Genomic DNA, 14720 nt, shown 5'->3' with positions numbered 1-14720 from the left:
TATTTTGAGAGAGCATGCATGCATGCTTGCTTGCAGGGGAGGGGCAGAGAGAGGGAGAGAGACAATCCCAAGCAGGCTCTGCACTAAGTGTGGAGCCCAGCGTGGGGCTCGATCTCAGGAACCGTGAGATCGTGACCTGAACCCAAATCAAGAGTGGGCCACTTAACCGACTGAGCCCCCAGGCTCTGGTATCTGTACCAGCAGGTGTAGCGGAGCTCCAGGTGTTCTGCAGTCTTGCTAACACGCGCTATTATCAGTCTTTTTGATTTTGGCCACTTGAGTGCGTGTGTAGCGGTCTTTTGCAATTCCATATGAGTTTTAGAATGTTTGCCAGTTTCTGCAAAAAAAAGCCGACTAGTGTTTTGATTAGGATCATGTTGAATTCCAGATCAGTGTGGGGAAAATTGATATCCTGATATCGTGTCTACTGATTGATTACAAGGGACGGCTCTCTGCTTCGTCTTCCTTCATTTCTCTCAGCAGTGCCTTCTAGTTCCAGTGTGTAGGTCTAATACAGCTTCTATGAGGTTTAGCCCTAAGCATTTCATATTTTTTTTAATGTTTATTTATTTTTGAGAGACAGATGCAAGCAGGGAGGGACAGAGAGCGAGGGAGACCCAGAATCTGAAGCGGGCAGCTCAGAGCCCGATGTGGGGCTCAAACCCACGAATTGTGAGGTCATGACCTGAGACGAGGTCAGACGCCGCACTGACTGAGCCACCCAGGCACCCCAAGCATTTCATATTTTTAATTGTATTATAAATAATAGTTTTAATTATTGGTTTTCGCTAGTGTATAGAAATAGAAATTATTTTTATACATTGGTTTGGTATACTGCTCTCTTACCTCTCCTCCAGTGGCTTTTTTGTGGATTCCATCAGGTTTTCTATGTAGACCATCATGTCGCCTATGAACAGAGATAAGAGATGGTTTTACTTCTTTCTAATCTGCATGCCTTTTAATTCCTTTTCTTACCTCAGTGCACTGTTCAGAACACCAGAATGACGATGAGTAGAAGTGGTAAAAGCAGACAGTTTTTGTTTGGTTCCTGATCTCAGTGGGGAAAGCCTTCTTCAGGCTTTCAGCATCGAGTGTGATGCTGACTTATCATAAGTGCCCATCATCGGGTTGAGGAAGCTCCTTTCCATTCCTAATTTGCTGAGAGATTCCCAGAAGTGCATGTTGGACTTTGATGAATTCTTCTGTAACCGCTGGGGTGGTCATATGACATTTGTTTTCTTAGTTTATCGCATGGATTGACTCTTCACGTGGCAAGCCCATCTGGCAGCTGCAGGACAGATCTGAGTTGGCAGTGGTGTGTTACCCTTTTTTGTACTGTGGGATTCAGGTTGCTGTCACTTCATTGGTTTTTGCGTCTGTGGTCATGGAGGATGTTGGTGTGTTGTTTTCTCGTACTGTATTTGTCTGAGTTTGTCTCAGAAACGAAGGCCTCATAAAGTGAGTTGCGAATGTTCCCTCCTTTTCATTTTCTAGAAGAGTTTGTATGGACTTGGTATTATTTTTTCCTTAAATGTTTGAGAGAGTTCCCGGTGAAACTACCTTGGCTTTGTGGAGAATTCGTAAACCACGGACTTCTTTGGTGGGTTTGGAGCTCTTCAGGTAATTCGTGTCTTCAAGTCCACTAATCTTCTGCGGCATCTAATCTGCCAGTAGGGCCATCTGGTGAAAGTTTCATCCCATGCATTGTTTTTCTCTCTAGGGGCTCAATTTGAACCTTCTCAGTATCTTTCCCATCAGTACGTAACTTCTGGACAGAGGGGATACAGTTATAATAGCTGTTTCCGTGTGTCTGTCTTCCAGTTCTTTCCTGTCAGCTTCTGGCTGCATTCGACTGCTTTTTCTCCCCTTTAGGTGTTGTGTTTTCTACTTCATCGCACATCTGATAATCTTTGATTGACTGTCAGACATTGTGAATCTTGATTTGTGGGTAGATGTTTTTGTATTTCTATAAATATTCTTGAGTTTCATTCTGGACATATTAAATTATTTGAAAACCTTTTGATCTTTTAGAGTCCTACTTTTAAGATTTGTTAGGCAAGACTAGAACAGTATTTTGTCCAGGGCTCATCGCCCCACAACTGAGTATTCAGGGCCCAGTGTCTTAACAGCTTTCCAGTCTGGCTCGTAGGAAGGTGCTATTCCAGGTCCCGTGTGGGCACCAGACCCTGTTGTCCCTTTCCCCGTCCTTAGCAGTTTGCTCACACACAGGTGGCGAGTCCTTGAGGGGGACCCTTGACCTCTCCTTGCTCATGTCCATGCCCTCTGTGGCCACACGTCTTCCCTGTAGGCCTTTGTCTCGGAGACTGGAGCCTCAGCTCCCGGCCCCCTCTCCACGGCCTGGAAACAGGGACATAGGAAGGGAGCGTCCGAGCTCATTTCCCTCCCAGAGGTCGCTGTCATTCACAGCCCAATGTGCAATGCTTCGCAGACTGCTATTTCACACGTTTTGTGTGACGTTTGGTTAATTCAGGCAGAAAGGCTAGTCTAGTCCCCTTATTTCATCTTGGCCAGAAGCAGGAGTCCCGTCAGGTGTCTGAACTCTCATAGGTTTATTAGTTTAATAAACTGCTATATCTCGCAGCCAGGTTTCTTTATTCTTCTCTTCCTGGAGATTTGACCATCTGGGATCGATTGCCTGTCATCTTTCATAGAATGACTTTGCCATACCTTTTACCCAGCAGTGTAGTTCATAACAGTCGCCGCATGTGTTACCATGAATGAACAATGTGGTTTATAACAGTCACTGCACGTGTTATTATAAACACTAGTTCCAGGTGCCCTGGGTGTCTGTGTGCGTCTTGACACCCTGAGGGCTGGGGGTGCTTACCCCCAAAAAGGAATCTCACATTCCATGGGGCATCCCAGGAGGCAGGGGCGGCGGGGAGGCAGGGGCGCAGGCCGGCTCCTGGCCACTCACAGAGAGGTACCTGATTTCAGGTACCTCCCTGGGGAATGAGCTGCTCAGATCTTTTGGAAGCAAACGGAGTAGAAATAGTAAGTGACATCATTGTGTAGTTATTGAATGTTTGCCTTATCCTGATCTTGTGATAAAGCAGTCAGTGCATTTACCTGGTGTTTCAAAGTACAGTTGCAGTTTTTGCTGAGGTGGTGTGGTATATACTTCGCGAAGAATTTTGTGTGAAAGTGACAGTTCTCACCAAAGTATGAAAGTTTTTTTAGGTTTTTGTGTGGTTTTTTTTGAGGAAGTTTTCAGGATGATTTGAGGGAGAAGCTTTTACGTTTTGATATTGATTAGTCTTCCCAAAGTGGGGTCTCTTCCCTCATCAAGGCATCCCTTACCACGTGGACACTTTAGGAGGCCTCCCTGGAGGAGAAATTAGCTCCCGTGTGTCTGCTACAGTCCACCTGTTGTTTCTCTGTAGGAGGGAGGTTCAAAGTGTGGTGAGAGGAGAGTCTGCACAAACGTATGCCCCGTCCACACTTTCCTCCGACAGAGCTAAGGCGAGGAGACTTTCAACGCCCAGATCTTTTTAGTCTGTTTTTAAAGATCTGAGTTTAGGTCTGGAATTAACACCTGCGGAAGAAAGTTTATCTTGTGTGTCTCCTGCCTATATGTTTTAGTCCTGTTTGCCAGCATAGTGGACAACAGATAACTGAAGTCTGCATTTTCAACAAGGGCTTCAGGGAAAGGGCTAAGTGCTGATTTCAGGCACTTTTGATGCCCAGAAACAAAGCCATCATGGGAGACTTACTGTTCTGAGGAAAGCCATGCTATCCTGAGTCACGGACTAAGGTCTCCGAAGTCCTCCTGCTTGGTGATGATTTAGTGAAGGGGAATGTGGGGTTAGGTGTTGAGTGTATTAATAAGATGGCTCAAACTGATCAGACTGATTGAAAAGGCCCGGAAAGTAGTAGACACATATAAACATGTTATTTGATGGACCGATTCGAGAAAGTAACAAATTAATCAACAGCGAGCTCCATACAGAAGTTGCTCAAAAACAGAGGTGAATATCCAAACTCAAATCTATTCAGCTTAATAGAAAGGATTTCATAAATCAGCAGTTCTGAGCGCTCAGTGGGATTAGTCGTCTGTGTTCAGGAGTTGACTGTGAACATGTGGGAACTGGGAGTCAGGGTCGGTACTGCAGCCCACGCTGCCCATGTTGGCCGTAAAGCCCCCATCCAGGTGACTTCCGATCCCTCTCAAACATACTCTCTCACTCAGATCTGAGCTCTAATTTAATTTCTGCATCGTTCTGTACTCGTTTCCTACGGGCAAGAACCCCATTAGCGCTTTCTTCTGAGCAGTGAGTTCATCACCTTTCAGTGGGCCCACGATTGAGTAGGGTCCGCCTTCAAGACCAAGTATCACTTACAGAGGGGACATAGCTGCCCCCCACCCGGAACTGTGCATGTGTGCCAGGAGAGCACTGTGCCGGCCTCTGGCTGTCAAGTGTGAGCTCTGGCATGGCCCCGGCCTGTGCGCCTCTCTCTGTAAGGTTGGCCCAGGTGTGATTTTCCCCAGGGCTGGGGGCTGGCTCTCATTTTCCCTTCATCTACATAAATATGTGCTCCTAGTATCTGCCTGCTTTTCTCTTTTACGATTTCTCACACTACGGTACCCTCCACTCCTTTTTCTGTCTGGGCTCAGCTTTGGCCTTCGAGGCTTTCATGAAACACATCGTTTTCCAGGACCGTGTGCTCTCATTTCATTGCTCCCGTGCGTTCCCCCCACCCCACGACTCTCTTTAATGTCCTGTTGGATATTCCACACTCAGAGCCAAGTATGCTGGGGGCTGCAGCTCCACCCTGCACAGGCACCGGTGTCTGATCTGCCGTATGCCCATCTGTCTGGCTTCAGTGCACTTGTCTGTCCCAACACAGACGACAACCTGGAGAGGGCTTGGGTGTGGAGGCCTGGCAGACTTAGATTACAGAGCTGTGCCTGGGCAGTTCGGACAGGCGGCTTCCACCATGGCTGAGTGAAAGCGAGGAAGACACTAACACAGGGCTTCTCCCCCTCCTGTCATCCTTGGATTAGCTGAATTCCTTCTGTCTGCTGTGCCTCTTACACATGTGAGGGGTAATGTGAAACACACCGTACCGTTGGACTCCCAATTCACACCCCACAGCGGGCACTTTGCGCCCCAAAGCAGGACTCTGTCTCCAGCACTTCTTTTGGGGAGGGGGCTTGTATGTTGTGGTGCTCCTGTAACTGACAGAAGAGTCAGCCAGGGGCCCTGCTGGGCCGCACTCTCTCTTCCCAGTGAGGGTGCCTGTAACATGAAGACACCAGCAGTGACTCAGCAAAAGACACGGAGAAAGGACAGCACCCACAGCAAACCTGTCTACGCCAGGGTTTGGCTGGTGCTTGTAAGAGGCCCCCGGGTTCTGTTTTAAGAAAAGATCTTAAGTGTGCTTCATGTAAATAGTAAATATGTGCCAAAGAGGACATAGATGAGAAAAGGTGTTGTAAAATCAACAGTGACAGCATGTCACAACTGGGGTAAGATTGTTTTGAGGACACTGACTCCTCCTTCAGGAATGAGAGCAGGCAAAGTGGTTCCGTGAGTGAGATGTTCCGTGAGGGACATGTACTACCAAGCTCATCTTGATTTTTACCAAAGAAAATACGTTTTCTTCATGTATTGCATCAAAATCATTTCATAATAATTATGCCTATGGATCTCCCAATAATTAAGTTACTGGAGCAAAAGCATTTGTCAGCAGGTTATTTTGGGTTTTCAGAAACACAAGGATAGATCTTTGACTGAAGTATAAAGATAGGACTACAAAGGGAAGGAATTACAGGGTTTGAGAAAGAAATTCGGGGCTTTTAACAGTGTAGATGAGCCCTTATTTGTAGAGCAAGGCAGCACGTAGGGGAATGCCGTATTGTGCTGTTGCACTGATAACAAACTTGCTAAAAAACAAGTTATAATTTTTAATATCTTCATTCTGTGTTCCCTTTTAACCTTTGTGAATGTGCATGTGTTTTATACAGTAGTGATTACTGTATTTATTTAATTTATGTTAATAAGTAGCAATCTTACAATCCTAAACATGGGAACTATTAATATTTACAAGTCTTGCTACAACAAATAGCTTTATAAAAACTTAAGTTACCTATTTCCTCAGGAATATAGTATTTGATTTAAATTCAGATTCTGAAGTGTTTCCCCCATATTTTTTTAGATGGTTCAAAACTAGTCAGTAGAAAAAACTACACTTCTGTTTTTAGTATCTCACTTGGATTGAATGAGATGCTGGTTTTGTACATGAAATTGGAAAAGAAATGTTATTAGAACCAGTGAGAATATGCAAACATTATTTTTTTATGTGGATAAAGGTATTTTAAGAAAAATGTTTCTGCTTAAAAAACTTGTTTCTTCATTAACTTAAGACAAGCCTAAATAAATTACACATGCAGCCTGCAGAAAAATATGTAGGAAACAAGTACAGTGTAGCCGGTGTGGCCTGGGCACTCAGGAGCATCCTCACTGTGCTACAGGCAGAAACTGCCCTGATGCTCGCCCACCTGTGTGGAAGGTGGTCACTGAGGGTCCGGAGCAGTGATTTCCTGACCTGGTTGCATGTTATAATCATCAAGGTAAACTCATCCACCTTTCCAGTGTCTTCCACCTCAGATGAATGTATGGGAACATCCAGATCTGTTTTAAAGTCCCCGGGTAAGAGTGGTGAGTGGCCAGGTTTAGAGACTGCTGCACTAGAAAAAAATAGGGCATTGTAGATGCTCAGATGTGTGCAGGGACGCCGCGGGGTCCCAGGTGTCATGGGCTGACATAGGTGTGCCGTCCAATCTGTGCTCAGTATTAGCTGTTGTTACCTTTTTTACCAGACCCTTCCTGGATTCCAGTATTCTGACAATAATCACCCTGAACTTAAACATAACGGTTTATTTGTAGTTTTTGTAAGTATGAAGGGGGTGCTTGTCTGTTATGATTGTGATTTTATTTACATACACAGGTCTTTTTAAAGAACGAATTTGTTATTCATGGTGAATAATTCACTTGTTCCTTTTGTTTTTAGGCTGTCGAAAATCTCTGTTCTCACAAAGTCTCCCCAACACTCTACAAACAGCTGCGCCAGGTCTGTGAAGATCATGTCCAAGCACAGATCCTTCAGTTTAGAGAATATCCTTTTTTTGGCTCATGAGTTTCTATGCATTACCTAAATCTCTTGAGGCTGAACATTAATAGGATAAAGATGTAGTGACTGTTGTTAGTATTAAAACAACAGCTTTCAAAATTCCCATTTATTTATAAAACAAAACCTAACATTTGTTTCACGTGACCTAATATGACAGATTTTTTTAAGTGGAATTTTTATTATTTACATTATTTATCTGATTAAAGCAAAAGAGTGTCCATTTATTGGGTGTGGTTGAAGTGTTTAGGAAGACTTCTGAGAAATGTCTTAATTCTATTCTGCTGTGCTTCATTCTTGTGAAAAACCATCTATATTAGTTATCTCTGATGCATAACAAATTTCCCGCAGACTTGGCGACATAAACAAGCACCCGTTTGTAGGCTCACGGTTGTGTGGGTAGGGAGTCCCAGCTCGGTTCAGTGGGTTCTCAGCTCAGGGTGTCACTGGCTGAAACCGCGGGCTGGCCGGTCTAGGTTTTCCCACAGACCGCCTTCCAGGCAGAACTCCTGTCCCTCTGTTGCAGGACTGATGTCGCTCTCAGCCCCTGGAGGCTGCCCTTGGTTTTTTGCTTCAAGGCCTCTTCTTTGACAGCATGGTTAGTTGCTGCTTCTGAGCCAACAGAAGAATGCCCCTCTCTGGCCTGCTGAGACAGAGTCTTCTGAGATATAACCCACCGTATTCCCAGCCCGCCCACCAGTCAAGGGAGGGCAGTCTAGGCAAGTAGGTGGCCGGGCATCTTCGAGTTTTGCCAGCACACCACGCAGGACCAGTGTCTGCCAGGGAGACGGGGCTCCTTACATCCTATCGACAGTCTGGCCTCGGCCCAGTGCTCCAGCCCACCCCCACCTCTTTATTAGTCTCGTTGGGAGGGAACTAGGAAGTGGGTTTAATATTACAGACACCTGCTTGTGACTGCACTTTTCCAGGTCTCTTTCTTAATTTGCAAAAGTAGGTAGTTGGAGCCTGCTCATTTCTAACTCTTGTTCTAGCTGAAGGAGTCCTTTCTGTCCCATCACCCTTGAGAAACTAAAGCATTCAGAGTTTGCTAAAATCTCTCAGGGCAGCTGCCACAGCTCTGTCACCTGCTGTCGAAGCTCTGGATTATCCATGGCAATGAAGCCCACATGGCCTAGAGCAAGGGGGTCTTCCCGTAAATGGGTGAGCAGAGTCCATTCTGGTTCTATTGTATTGGCACCTGTGCAGTATATTCTGGCAGAGCTCTTTCCTACCAGAAATCATGAGTCCATTCGAGACAAAGGTGACCATACCATTTGACCTTTGGAAGATGGCCAGTATGCACCACGTCTCTGAGGCATCCTCTGAGGACACACAGAGGCTCCTCTCCTACCTCAGTGCCACAGCACAGGATTCTCAGAGGCTGGGTGATGGATCCAGGAGCCCATCTGAGATGCTGACTTCTGAAAAGGAGCCTGACTCCCAGGCTTCCCGGAAGTCAGCAGATTCCCAGGTGTCCTCTCCTGGGCCCACACATGTTAGGCTGAACTTCCCAGAAGTCACCAGCAGATTCCCAGGTGTCCTCTCTGGGACAGGCACATGTTAGGGTGAACTGCTGTGATTGTTCCTAACCCAGCTGTCCCAGCTTACTCAAGACTACTTCATGATTACCTGATCAAACTATCCTCCTGCCAGTTAATTCTACTTTGTGGGTTACAAGAATGTGTTCATTAATTCAGTCATTCAGCAGGGACTTCCTTCCTGTCCAGACCTCTATCCGACAGTAGGAAATGATGGCATCGCCTCCTTTCTGCCCTCCCAGTAGTCCTGGTGATGAGATAGAGGTGGGGGGCAGGGTCGTTGCATTTCCTTGATGCGACAAAACCATGTTTCTAGAAACTACGATGTATTTCATTAAAGAAGAAAGATGAAAAGATACTCTGCCATATGAATTGTCATTGGTGTGAGGCATCTTGAGTTCCAAGATATTAAGTTATTAGAATCAGGGACAGGAACTGCAGTGCAGGAAGCAGCTGGGGCAGAGCTTTCCAGAGGAGGGGACACTGGAGTCCCATCATGAAGGACCAGTGGCGTGTGGCCAGCCAGAGAGAATGAGCCATCAGAGAGGGGCGCTTGTGGGGCGCTTGTGGGACAAGGCCAGAACCTGGGCACACTGGTGGAATTTGAGGCCGTAATTCTGAGTTGCAGCTTGGGTTTGAATCTTTGTGCACGCCCTGAAAGGTCTGGACTTAAGTGCACATCTGATGGCCCCTGCAGGTATTTGAAGCAAGAATCCAGTGCAGTTGTATCATGTTTGGCAGTGATACAGGCAGGATGAGACTGGTGACGAGGTGGGCCAGAGGTAGCACTTCCTTATTTCAGAGAAGGGGGCGGGGCTGGAAACAGGAGTGAAGTAGGTTCTGGCCCTTTAGAGCTTAAACCCCAGGGAGACTGACAAGGGCATAAAGGTAGGCATTTATGGGTCAGGGTGGTGGGAGTTTTTAAAGGCTCGGATAAGCCCCTGGGGTGTAAGGAAAGGGCAGTCAGGTGCGTGCCCGCCCCCAGGAGGGGCTGTGTGCAGGGGGAGGGGTGGCTGATGGGGGACACAGTCCTGCCCTCGGAGCTCATTTTGCTGAAAGGGTGGGTAGCCTCGCCAGACTTCAAGGGGCCGAGCAGCAGAGCTGTTGCAGATGCCCAGGCCCTCAAGGCAGGAGTACTCCAGGGAGAGCATGCTGGGGTGTCTCTGGTCTCTGGGATGTTCCTGTAGTTTGTATGTGGCTGCTTTCTAAGGTCCAAGGACTGCTCCCTCCGCTGTACTGGCCGCATGCTGCTGGTGAGGACAATGGAAGGAGTGCTCAGGGAGGCCAGGAGGCCCCTGGCAGACAGGTGGTAAAGGACTCCTATGGAATTGAGTCAGCTACTGTGATTTTCTTACACTACTGACTCTGTTCTTTCATTCATGTGTTTGGATTCTGCACTTACCTGCTCCTTTCGAAGTAAGTTCCCTGCTATTGGTGATAGGCCTTTCCCCACGACCACGGCTTCCTGCACATGCACGCCTCAACCAAAAGCAGTGCATGCCGAACCCGGCATCACTCGGTGCAGAAAGGAGGCTGCGCCACGCACCCAGGCTCAGTTCAAAAGCTCCTCTTCTATGACAGCAACCGGCTCTCAGTGGAATCTGAGCCGGCCAGCACCTGTGCACAGAACTCACTCTTCCCACCCCCAACTCAGCTCTAGGGCATCGCCACTGTGGTGAACCGCAGAAGGGCCAGCCTGCCAGCCTGTGGCATCCGTGTGGAGTCCCACATAGCAGCAGCGTGGTCCACGCGGCAGAAGGACAGAGGTGACCGGCGTGTTCACAATTTCCTGTGTCTTCCTACTCCGTAGATGACGGCAGGCTTTGGGCTTCTTTACGAAGACCCTCCGTGAGCAGCGTGTAGCCTGCGTGCACGTGTGGAGCGCCGGCAGCAGACTGGGTTTGTGTGTCTACACGGCGCGACCCTTGGTTAGTGCTGCGGCTCAGAGGTGAACGTGACAGGCTTCCTGCCTCTGTGGACTTTGTAGGCTAATGAGGGAGGCAATAATTCAATCGTCCAAACTGTGAACTGTGACAAATGTTGTGGCAGAAAATGTCCTCTGCGGTCATAGCAGGCAGACCTGATTGAGGTGAGGGGTGTCAGGTGGTGGGCCGGGGTGAGGGCGGCTTGTCCTTCTGCACACTCTGCTGGGGTAGGAGAGTGGGGTAACCTGGCTTAGACAGCGTGGACGAAAAGAGAACCAGTCACTCTTCTACTTGGCGTGGGCGCTGTCTTTTGGGTTTTTTCCTTCTTGTTGAATCCTTGTAGTCACGGGCACATGTATTCGCACTTTGCCACAGGGCATTCCGTGTTTGCTGTTTGACACCTGACCGACCCCTCTCAGTACACTGCTTAAAACCTTAGCTAGGCCTGGCCCTTCTCCAGACAGGAGGGGACAGTGTTGGGAGCCTATGATGACAGGCGGTATGTCTTAACGCCCCAAGGGTGCTCATGTGAGGCTCTGGGCTTTGGTATGTAGACGGCTGGAGCTCGGTGCATGCCGGCCTTACCGTTTCGTACTGTTTTCCATGGGAAACAACCGCAAGTGACGGCTTCACCCAGCTAATTGAGGAGAAGCATCTCGTGTAGTAAGCCCTACACGCAGGGCCGCTCCCTCCCAAGGAAGCCCTGTGCCGGGCCGAGTGCTCCTTGCTCGCTTTTGGCGCCTGCACCATCCGGCGGTGTGGGACTGGCTAGTGGGAGTCTCACCCTGGGCAGCCCCACCTTCCGACAGAGCCTGGCCCCCCAGCTGATGCAGACTGCCTTGGAGACCTGCCAGGGTGTCAGCAATTGGCTTGTGTCCAGCACTGGGTGCCAGAGCTGCTGGGTCCCTGCTACGTGTGTTTGTGACTTACTCTTCATTTTTTTAGACTGTCTGTGTCAGGTTCTCATATTGTAGGCCACTGTAAATTTGACCAGTCATAAAAGATTTCTTCCGGAATAACATGTTAACCATTGAACGACTAGGTTTTTGCTAGGATTTACTATTTGTGATTTATTAGCAAAGCCCTAGGAGAAAATAAGATGTGTGGCCAGGACCACTGTGGCTGAGGTCAGCTCTCCTTACTTGGATGACAAGGATGCACGTGTGCCTGTCAGTTCCTTACAGCTTCCCGATCTTCTGTCCTCTTTCCAAAGTCCTAGTTGTGTCCTCCCCTCCCCTGGCTCCCCTCGCTCCATCAGACCGCCTTGCCGACTGAAGACTCTGACACCTGTCTGATTTCACAGCTCACACCTTGGCCCATGCGCTGCTTCTGTACGTGCTGTGGATTTTACATGTAACCTCACACCAGTTCTGAAGAAACCGAGGTCAAGGGAAGTTCATCGCTGGCCCAGGGTCCTGGAGCTGGGACTGTACAGAGGGAGCAGCATGTGTAACGTGCGGTTGGGGAAACTGGAGGCGCACAAACGTGGGGAGTTTTGTAAGCCATAGGCAGCGTGTAGACATTTATGACAATGACTTTGCCCAAACCTGTGAAGGCCGTGTTGGATGCATTTGGCTGTAGTTTGCTCTAGGAGTCCGTGTTGGAGTTTTCTTTTTTCTATAAGCAGTATGTTGAGCCTTCTTAAAAAACACATTCTAATTATCGAGGTGAGAGTGTTCTAATTTGGTGCATGAATGAGACTTCATATCGGTTCTCATTGAGAATATAGGTTAAAGTTAAACCTCAGCCACCTCCCTCCAACTGCCTGTTCCCTGGTGCTGTTAATAGTCGACCTGCTTTGTCACCACTGGAACAGTGCAGGTTGGGGTCTGTCCCCACCACCCTTTGCAGGATAGGCCCTTAGGTCCAGCCACCCAGATTCATGAAGCCTGTGACCTGGTGGTTAATTCAGCCAGCAGGGCTCTACAAGGAACCTGGCCATAACAGCAACGAGGGGAACGGGAAAGTTGGGGTTGTGGCTGGAGGCTCATCACAAATTGGGAACACAGTTCAGCGATGCAGAAAACCTGCACCTGTGGTCCCTCTGGTCCTTCAGTATTCTTTTTTTTTTTTTTAAGTTTGTTTATTTTTGGAGAGGGAGAGAGAATCCCAAGCAGGCTCTGCACAATCAGCACAAAGCCCCATGCAGGGCTCGATCTTACAAACCATGAGATCATGACCTGAGCCGAAGTCGAGTCGGACACTCAACCGACTAAGTCACACAGATGCCCCTGGTCCTTCTGTATTCTGACAACAAAATGATGTGTAGATTCTGTGTCAAGAGCTGCAGTTATGGGGTTAAAGCTGTAATAATTGGCCAGCATTTCTAAAGTTTTCCTTAGCAGGTCTGCACAGACTCACTAGATAGTGTTTTATTTTTAAAGAAGATTAACACATGCTGGCAAGATCATTGCAGACAAATGGTAAGCGTATTGACTTTTCTGTTAACCCTGGTTTTAGGGACAGTGTGCTGTCCCATAATCTCCATAATCTTCATCGGTAGAGCCCAGTGTCTGGTCTCACCGACGCACTTCCTCTTGGTCCTGTCACCCTCTGCTGTAGCTAAGCAGGAAGGGGATTGGGTAGCTGGGAGGGTGTGCCTCTTTCAGTCCAGCTGTCTTTTTTTTTCCCCCCCTTTCTAACCAAAGATGGCCTCGTCCATCTTCCCTCACCCATCTGAGGACAGTGTGGGCCAGACTGTGGGCCGAAATAGGGAAGTGCTGTTTGGGATTCTGTTTTGGGTCAGATGCTGCCATCCAGCTCAACATAGTAGGACAACAGGGCAGGGAAAAGCTGCCTGTGTGAATGGCTGCATTTCTGGATTGGGGCCAGCTGCTAATTTGACCTTCAAACCCACCTGACAGCCCACGGTACCTGAGCTGATTCCTGAATGGGTCTCTAAAGTTTTTCTTAATCCCACTTTATGCCTGATAATCAAGCCTGACTTCCAGGTTTTTACTGTAACTGGACAGCCAAAGTCTTAGACTTTGCAGATGTATTGATTCTGATCTGTTTTTATGCATGTGAGTTTTTAGCATGACCTGGCTGTGGGGGAAAACATGGTAGTAGTACCTTTCCTAATAAGGAGGTGAGTAGGGGACAATGAATGAACCTCTTTTCCAGGCCAGGCACCTGGTACATGGTCAGAAGAGATAAACGTCTGTTAGGAAGGCTATGTTAGGAGAATCACAAGGTTCCTGGTGGTCCTGTGTCGTCTTCGCTCGGCTTGCCAAAGAGAGTCAAACATGTGGCCAAGAGCCTCATGCCGATGTGACAAGGACTAATTATTTAAAAAGCTTAGAGCATCTCTTCAGGTTTGTGAGGTTTACCACATCAGGCAGGAAGTGACCAGATTTCCCTTATAGTCAGATTTTCTGGACAAAAGAGATGAAAATCAAACACCAAAGGAGCAATTAAATTTGGGGGAAAAATCAATCATGAAGGTCTTGGTGGGGAGAATCCTCAAGAAACAACTACCGTAAGATTTGAGACAGCTACCAGTTATAGTTCAGAAGGCCTACTCTTGGATATTTAGTTAGTAAGTTACATAAATAAATGCTTTTCTAATTGCCAGATCATGATCAGAAGTATTTTCCTGTTTTTGGACCGCACTTATGTACTGCAGAATTCCATGCTTCCTTCTATCTGGTGAGTGTCCTGGTCAGTAGGGCCGTGTCTGTGCTCCTTCATGTCAGCCAGAATCACTAGCGCACCTGTCCAGGCCGAGGCGTACCTTAGCCCCGGAGTGAGGGGGCCGAGCCGGGCCGGCCATGCCTAGGAGGAGCCCCTTGGGGCACCCTGACCAGCTTGCAGTGAGTGTCACAGTACAGGTGGCGGGCAAACACAGCAGGACTGTGGGAAGCCACATTTCTGTCCCTGGGCGCCGCACGCCAGGGCCATCTGGAACCAAGGGCACACGGTTCACCTTGGCTGGGACGGAGAGGCCCAGGCGCTCACTGACTCCAGCAGCCGCCCTGCTCTGAGAAGACCGAGGCTGGTGAGGTCATGGCCCGGGGCCCTGAAGTCCCCCACAGCTCCCCATCCGGCTGACCGACCACAGATACGGAGACCTCGTTTCAGTCTGCTCGTCAATCACACAGCATCT

The 14720-nt window shown here is 48.2% G+C and overlaps 1 protein-coding gene across 1 annotated transcript in view; it reads left to right on the top strand.

Annotated features, from left to right (window-relative positions):
• The window catches only part of CUL4A (cullin 4A), a 46709-nt gene that overhangs the window by 2318 nt on the left and 29671 nt on the right, over positions 1 to 14720 (top strand). Inside the window, exons 3-5 of the mRNA XM_086708015.1 lie at positions 7036 to 7140; positions 12970 to 13038; positions 14190 to 14263. Of these exons, the coding sequence (XP_086564141.1) occupies positions 7036 to 7140; positions 12970 to 13038; positions 14190 to 14263 (248 nt within the window). The remainder of the gene's footprint in view (positions 1 to 7035; positions 7141 to 12969; positions 13039 to 14189; positions 14264 to 14720) is intronic.

This window comes from Puma concolor, chromosome A1, assembly GCF_028749965.1.
Source record: "Puma concolor isolate L17-30 chromosome A1, mPumCon1.1.hap2, whole genome shotgun sequence".
Classification (NCBI taxonomy): domain Eukaryota; kingdom Metazoa; phylum Chordata; class Mammalia; order Carnivora; family Felidae; genus Puma; species Puma concolor.
This window is presented reverse-complemented; position numbering and strand designations above follow the sequence as displayed.